This window comes from Sceloporus undulatus, chromosome 2 (assembly GCF_019175285.1).
Source record: "Sceloporus undulatus isolate JIND9_A2432 ecotype Alabama chromosome 2, SceUnd_v1.1, whole genome shotgun sequence".
Lineage (NCBI taxonomy): Eukaryota > Metazoa > Chordata > Lepidosauria > Squamata > Phrynosomatidae > Sceloporus > Sceloporus undulatus.
The window spans coordinates 90,730,326-90,738,764 of record NC_056523.1 but is presented as its reverse complement, the minus strand read 5'-3'; the positions used below and the strand labels follow the sequence as shown (position 1 = coordinate 90,738,764).

The 8,439-nt window shown below is 41.9% G+C and overlaps 1 protein-coding gene across 2 annotated transcripts in view; it reads right to left on the bottom strand.

Annotated features, from left to right (window-relative positions):
• Positions 1-2,363: 2,363 nt before the first annotated feature.
• The window catches only part of DCTN4 (dynactin subunit 4), a 20,295-nt gene continuing 14,219 nt past the window's right edge, over positions 2,364-8,439 (bottom strand). For both annotated transcript variants that reach the window (XM_042452847.1, XM_042452848.1), the window contains 3 exons: positions 7,084-7,191; positions 5,178-5,275; positions 2,364-4,579 (listed from right to left, as the gene is read on the bottom strand). In XM_042452847.1, coding sequence (XP_042308781.1) covers positions 4,366-4,579; positions 5,178-5,275; positions 7,084-7,191 — 420 coding nt within the window. In that variant the 3' untranslated portion in view covers positions 2,364-4,365. The remainder of the gene's footprint in view (positions 4,580-5,177; positions 5,276-7,083; positions 7,192-8,439) is intronic.

Sequence of the window (8,439 nt, the reverse complement as noted above, 5' to 3'; positions counted from 1 at the left end):
ATAGAGTTCAAATGGCAGAGCGGCGGCGGCCGCCTCCTCCTTCCCGGCGTGGCCCTCGCGCGCCCCCTGGCCGCCAGGTCATGTATCGTCGGCGAGGGTCTGTTGCTGAGAAGAAGCGCATAGCTTTGTAGCAGCAGCAGCAGCAGCAGAGTCGCTTTAAGCCACTAAAACTGTGGCTCTCAACCTTTGGGGCCTCCAGGTGTTTTGGACTCCAATTCCCAGAGGTCCCAGTCAGTATGCTCCTTGTTCAGGGATTCTGGGGCTTGAAGTCTAAAAAAATCTAGAGGACCAAAGGGTTGAGAACCACGGAGTACAGTATGAGTTTCCCTGCTCTGCTCAAGCCCTGCAGGCGCTGCATTTGTCCTGGAATGTCCTCCATTGTTGTGGTGCCTTGTCCTCAGGGATGACCAGGCATCCTCCTTTTCCAGGACATGCCCTCCATTCCTGTCTTCTGTCCAGGAGGGATTCCAAAATGTCCTCCATTCTGAGCATGGTTATGTCAACACTTTAATTTGGCCGTTGTCTACATTTTTTCTGGAATGATCTCCATTTTTGGTGCCTTTCCCTCAGGGTCCTCCTTTTCCAGGACATGTCCTCCATTTCAACCTTCTGTCCAGGAGGAATTAAAAAAAATGAGGAACAAAGCCAGGAAGCATGAATTTATATTTCTAGGAGTGTTTTTAACTTTTGTTTTGTAACGTCCTCCATTTTGCTGTGCCTTGCCTTCCTTTGCGGTGAGGCAGGTGGCCACCTTGGGTGCCAACTGTCCGCACTAGGTAACACTTTCCAGGTGTGAGGAACAAATGTGCCTCCTTCCCAGCTATTTTTATCTTTACCTACTTTTGCGGTTGCTGTTGTTGTGTCTGTCCTTTTAAGTTCTTTCTGACTTATGGTTTCCCTGAGGCAACCCTATCGTGGGGGTTTTCTTGGCAAGTTTCTCCAGAGTTTGCCATTGCCATCCTCTGAGGCTAAGAAAGCGTGACTTGCCCAGGATCACCCAGTGGGTTTACATGGCCAGACCAGAATTCGAACCCTGGTCTCCGGAGTCATAGCCCAAAACTCAGTCCACTACACCATGCTGGCTCTCATGTCTCCTTTTACCTATATCATTTTTTTTATCTAGTGAGCTACCTTCAAACCACACTTCTGGGGGAAAGGCAAGATTATCAGCCAAATAGAGGAGAGGAGATTTACTGCTAACATTGTAGACCAGGATCCTGTTGGTGATACGGAGGCAGGACCCCTGTACTGAAACCTGCCATGCTGCAAAGTCATTTTGAACACCTGAAAATGCATATATCTGTTATATATGTCCAAACACAAGAGTCAAGGATGCTGATGGGCAACAGTCGCATGTTTTGGGGAAAAGAAAAGGACAGAAGTAGTTAAAGCAAGCATCTTCTTCTGGGGAAAAATATGGAGTCATGATACACTAATAATCATAACTGAACAGTAAGCCATACAGAAAGGAGCCAATAGCATTAATAAAATTGGATACAAACTGGAAGAGCAATTTAGTTAAAGAAAGCAGTTCTTACTCCATTCATATTCAGCTATTTTTTTCGCTGAGCTCAAATTAGTTAATAGCTCATAATCAAGCTATAAATGGATTAGGGCGCTTTACAGCAACAACTGAGATTAGACAAATAACAACCCTAACTGTAGTTTACAAATGGAACTCAGTGATAAGAGGGACACTGATGAGATCAACACAGCTGCTTTGGTCTACCAGTTAGGTCCACCAGAAACTTGTATGTGGTCCTCAGTGATATCCAGGCTTTAATGAGGTTGGCACCCGCTTAGGTCCATCAAATGTTCACTTGTGCCAAATTTCTCCTTGTTATGCTCAATAATAAGGGTTTAGAATGGACATTTGAAATTGCTATATCACTGAATCAGCCCAGTCTCACAAACTACAAGTAATACAAATGTAAAACTTAAACTGTATATGGAAAACCCCAACTGCCTCTGTTTTATTGCTTTTGTTCCCACTCTGCTTTATAGCTTGATAAACTTTTTGTCTATAAGACTTCCTGCAGCATGCAAAATGTAATGTCATGATCCCCATTCTATCACTGTTTCCTCCATGCTATTTTACCATTTTTGCCTGAAGCCTGCAAAGCTTTGTAAGCTAGTGTAGTATATTTTATGTCTTTTAGTTGTCTTAATAAAGACATTGCAAGATGGATTCTGGATTTTGTTATTGTTGTTTTGTCTTACAGCCAACACGGCTACCCTGAGATGTTTTCACAAATTATGAAGGTATTGCTAAATAAATAAAACTGCCAAGGTGTTCAAGACCATAAATATTATTCCCCCCCATTTCCCTTGGTGGAACATGGAGAAAGGTGCACATAGAAGAAAACAGTTTTGTTTACTTCTTTATTTCAAGTTCACTACATTAAGTTAAACAGTAAGGCAACACAGTCATTTTATTAATATTGACAAAGGCAGAGTGCTTCCAGTGTCCTCTTGTGAGGAGCCAGAGATGTTTCTGAAGAAGTATGTAGAATACATCTTAACAGTTATTCGATTAAAAGGAGAAAAGGCTCTGAAGTACATCCAACTTTCCTATATAGGTTTATGAAGCCCGAGTGTACATTACTTCAACTGAACTCTATCAAATGAATTTTTCAAAATATTTCAGCCAAAAAATAGCTTTGGAGAGGTTAAACCAGGGGTTAGTTGAGCTTATTTTATAAACTGAGAGTAGCAGACACTAAACACTACACATTTAATAAACACTGGCTAGACTTCTTAAACTCATGCTTTACAATGTGTATAGTCTATGTAAGCCTGTGAACATCAAGCTTCTCTTTTTTCCCCCACACCCATTGCACAAACCAGAAAAGACGCAACCTCAATCCAACCCTCATCCAAGCACTGTGATGCAAATAAAGACTATTTAAACAGACCACTGAACAACTTGCAATCTACAAGGACAGCATTTTTCCCAACTGCCTTCAGTGCATTTCCCTAGTAGATACTTTGATCCAACTGGGAAATGCGTTTCTCTTTTTCCTTTTGTCTTATTCTACAGAATAAGCCATCATATTGCAATATGTACCTCTTCATATTACTCCCAGGCTACATCAAAGCATATTTGCATCTATTATTTAGGCCAAGAATTACAAGAAGAAAAATCAGTTCACTGAGTTTCATCACATTTCTTCCAAGTAATCTAGAAAAAAAGCTGAGAAGCTTGTGTAGGAACATTTATACGTATGTCTGTGTGAGTACATTTATAGTAATACTGAATTTAGGGTTCCGGTGAGCTAAGTTTCAGGGAATTAACAAATTTAAAAACATTTATTTATTCAATTTCCTGCTAAGAAAGCCTTATGAAAGCCATTCCACTTACACTTATAATATGGAAATCGGTCTTAAGTACTAAGTGCAAAAATGCAGTGGTTTGGGGAAACTACTTTCCTCAAGAAGTCTTATGTTTCAAAATTAGACGCAAAAAAAAGTGATCTCGCTCACCAAAACCATCCAATATCTTTGGTCAATAATTCTATTCCTAAAGAAGTAACACCAATGAGTGTCTCCTATCCCAAGCCTCCAGTGGCACCTCTGCTTTAGTAAAACACTATAGCAGAATTTATACATGGGGTGCCAAGTATTCTGTTTCATTTTAAACCTGCATTTTCCATCATATAAAGTGGCAGAGGTATTATGCCAGCCAAACCTCAGAATACCAAGATGCAATCAAATGACTTTTACATAACCACCTTTCCCTAATAAATTTTACAGAACAAGAGAATGTCCCATAAATTTTTTAATTGGTTACATGTGTAAAAGGCTATGGGGTGCTGTTCTGAACAGGTGATATGTTCAATAGAAGGTGGAAGCAATAGTGTGTCATGCTGCTGATGCATGTTTCACTGCTTTATCAGAAGTTACTTCAGCCTTGGAATAATTATTGTGAAGAGAACCTTCCACAAACAAGAGATATTTTGGCATTACCTAATACTAGCTTTGCTAAACCAACACAAAGAAAGCCAGTATAAGGTTTTTGATAGGAAATCTTGTTCAATTTCAGGAGTAAGACAAAATGGCCACACATGTGCGCAGTGAACTTTGTGCGGTAATGGTGACCAGACATGTGGCACAGTGATAAGATCACCAGTTTACATAGGAGATGTTACAGAGAGGAAAGTGAAGGAACCAATCACTCAGGAGTGTGGCTCTTCTCTTTTAATTCCACCTCTGGATCTTTTGGGCCAAACCTGGGGTGCGTCCAACACACATCCAAAAGAACCTATATGAAGCAGTGCCTTCAGCATTCCATCACGTTGTGTTCTTTTACAATAGTGGCATAGTGTAGTGTGTGGCCATTATTTAGGATCCAGTTACACACAAGCCTTATGGAAGTAAAGGACCCAGACTGAGCTCCAAGTGATGAGTGAGCCAGATGACTTCACAACTCTGATCACTTTCTTCTGTGGGCCGGATTGGAGCAGCCAGGTTTTTGAACTCATGTTTCATCTTAAAACTTACAGTGACTTCCCCCTCTTCTTTTTGTGGTGTGACCTTGATGAATATTCCAACCTTGTTAGCTTTCCGGAAGGCTATGATGCTGAAAAGTCAAAAGAAAAATCATGAAATACTTTTGTTATACTCCTGCCCCTTGTATGCTAACTGAAAACATGGGCACATTTGTGACCTCTTCTTGTACTTTAAATACCACCAAAAGTAAACACAAGAGATCTGCTCCAATCTGACCTATAAAGAAAAGGCTCTGATTTAAAGACAGAGTAAGGTTGTAAGGCTGTAACCCTTTCAAAATTTGGCTTTGAATCTGAGGTTTTCATACAGCTATCATTATTAGGCAGCCACGAATAACAGATCTATCTCCATGATTGTTATTAATCTCCCTCTAAAGGCATTGAAACTAATGGCCCTCACTACACTTTGTGGTAATTAATTCTACAAACTGCGTGTTGAGTAAGGTATTTTTACTCTGTCCTGAAACTACTATCAATCAATTTCATTGTATCAATCGAAGTTCTGCTAATTCATAGTAGAAAGAAAGACTTAATAATTGCTCATTTTTCAAACAATGAAAGTTCATAAACACAGAAAATGCTGGTTTGATTATGCTGGTCAATCATCAATTTGGGTGACAAATTGAAACATCAGCTTATGGGCATGAAAAAAGAGGAGACCATACTTACTCAGGGTCATCCTGAAAATCTTGAGGTTCTGCCAGCTCATCATATTCTGCTGCTGCATCTTTGCCAGCCAGGACCAACTCCTTGGAAGGAACCACTACCTAAAAAAACATGGAGAAACAATGCATCACAATAGTATACCTTTTTATTTCTTGTCAGTTCTGTGAATATATAGGCCATTGCAGGGAAAATAGACTGCCAGAAACCATGAGGAAAATGTAGCACCAGCATGGAACCTTCTGATGTAATAGCTTCCTTCTACCTAGAGTTCTGTTCTTCAACAGACCAACTTTGTCTAGTGCTGCACCCTGACACACATTACTGATAAGCTTTACAGTTATACCTGTGAAACTTATAGATCTATGCTTTTTCAACATGCCGGGGTAGCTGGTGAGACAGGTTAATCTGTGTTCCCCATTTTTTCTATTTTGCTCTTCACACAAGCTCAGTAAGAGATTCTGAAGGCAGCTGTTTACCTTGCCTATTGTAGGTGTGGGGTCCACCTTTCCCTCACAGCAAACAATGCAATACATCTTTGAGCTGAGAAAGAATGAGATTCACTACTCTAGGTGATCCTACTGTGGGCTGTGTGTGCATACACAGCCCACAGATGGATCACCTAGAGTAGTGAATCCCATTCTTTCTCAGCTCAAAGATGTATTGCATTGTTTACTGCAGACATGTTCCTGCAGCCCAACACAGAAACTTCTTCTCTAGTCCTCTTTCACCGTTTTTCCAATGAAAGGGAGAGGGGGCTGGCACAGGCTCCTGCAAAATTTTATAAAGTCGTCTTTAGCAGAGCTTCTTTAGCTGAGCAGCTTCTTTAGCAGAAGCTTTGTTAACTGAGGTATGCTTGGCAAATGATGCACAAGATGGCATACAGCAGAAAAGTATTTCAGCCCATTTGCTAATGGGGTCCAGCTTCCACTCACAGCCAATGGTAGCACTGAGCACCAGAACAACTGATTTTACCCATAGTATCCCTGGTCAGTAGCCCAGTTCCTCACATGGGGCCCTTGGGCTGGTGTGTGCATACACAAACCCTGGGTGAGGCCGATGGAAGGTGGGACTCCCAAGAGCTATATACGATGGCAAATTACACAGGCCCCCAAGTCCTGTTCTGCTCAATGTCAGTGCCAAGTGTGCATGAATGTTGGTGCGGTGTGTGCAAATGCTGCCATTGAGGGGAACCGGACGGGAGCTTTCCACAGATGTTCCAAAATGTGGATGGCAAGCCTGCAAAAAGGAAGAGACAACTGTAGTGCAGAAACAAAGAAAGTCAAAGTGTGCAAGAATGATGCAACTCCCTCCTCTACCGCTATGGTAACTATGCAAGCGAGTAACAGAGGAAAATCCACCTTCCCAATCTGTTCTCAGCCTTCTTAGATGTTTCCAGTTTCAACCTGCCAAGCTAAACCAAAATGTATCAATGATACTGATACAAATTAACTAGTTTCTATGTCACATGTCACAGCTGTTAATATTTGGTAATGATGCCAACAAAGGGCCAAATCACATGGACAAAAAGAGTGGTTTCTTGTCACTTCAGGGGCAGGGCAGGTATATGACACATGCTCCCAGAGAGGCTGGAAGCTGGTCATCGTGATCCTGTGCTGATTGGGGGGGGGGGGGGGCAACCAGGGCTGGAACAGCCAGAGGCTGCTCCAATCTGACCATCTGCTTCACCATATCTGGTAAAACATATCTGCCTTGTGGCAGAGGCACAAATTACTACAAACAATGAACTCCTTTCTTGTCATGACAGCCATGTGGTATCCATGGCACATAGGATCCTATGATTTTGCAGCAACAACTATAAAAAATCCTGAGTCTTCACCACAGGGTCTCTGCATATTTTAAAAGTATCTAAGTACACACAAAAATCTATGCCAGGAAGAAGGTTCAATACCTTTGCAGTGCTATTAATGTCATCTGGATCACCTTCCTCACATTCTTTCAATGTCACATGGGTAAGATTTTCCACTGGATTGGTCAGAGTTAGAAGAACTTGACTTTCCTATGAAAGAGACAGGTACACAAGATACAATGTTTCTCATAGAATCATAGAATCGTAGAGTTGGAAGAGACCACTAGGGCCATCCAGTCCAACCCCCTGCCATGCAGGAAATCCAAATCAAAGCATCCCTGACAGATGGCCATCCAGCCTCTGTTTAAAGACCTCCAAAGAAGGAGACTCTATCACCTTCCGAGGAAGTGCATTCCACTGTCGAACAGCCCTTACTGTCAGGAAGTTCCTCCTAATGTTCAGGTGGAATCTCTTTTCCTGTAGCTTGCATCCATTGTTCCGGGTCCTGTTCTCTGGAGCAGCAGAAAACAAGCTTGCTCCCTCTTCAAAATGACATCCCTTCAAATATTTAAACAGGGCGATCATATCACCTCTTAACCTTCTTTTCTCCAGGCTAAACATCCCCAGCTCCCTAAGTCGTTCCTCATAGGGCATGGTTTCCAGACCCTTCACCATTTTTGTCGCCCTCCTTTGGACACGCTCCAGTTTCTCAATGTCCTTTCTGAATTGTGGTGCCCAGAACTGGACACAATATTCTAGGTGGGGCCTGACCAAAGCAGAATACAGTGGCACTATTACTTCTCTTGATCTAGACACTATACTTCTATTGATGCAGCCTAAAATAGCATTGGCCTTTTTAGCTGCCGCATCACACTGTTCACTCATGTTCAACTTGTGGTCTACTTGGACTCCTAGATCCCTTTCACACGTAGTTTCTTTCAGCCAGGTGTCACCCATCCTATATCTGTGCATTTTATTTTTCCGCCCTAAGTACAATACTTTACATTTCTCCGTGTTGAATTTCATTTTGTTAGCTTTGGCCCAGCTTTCTAGTCTATTCAGGTCATTTTGAATCTTGATCCTGTCCTCTGGGGTATTAGCTATTCCCCCTAATTTGGTGTCATCTGCAAATTTGATAAGTATGCTTCCAATTCTGTCATCCAGGTCATTGATAAAGATGTTGAATAGCACTGGGCCCAGGACAGAGCCCTGTGGGACCCCACTGGTCACTTCTCTCCAGGATGAAAAGGAGCCATTGTTGAGCACCCTTTGGGTTCGGCCGGTCAACCAATTACAGATCCATTTAACAGTTTCTTTGTCTAGCCCACATTTTACGAGCTTGTTTGCAAGAATGTCATGGGGAACTTTGTCAAAGGCTTTACTGAAATCAAGATATACTATATCCACAGCATTCCCTTCATCTACCAAGCTGGTAATTTTATCAAAGAAAGAGATTAG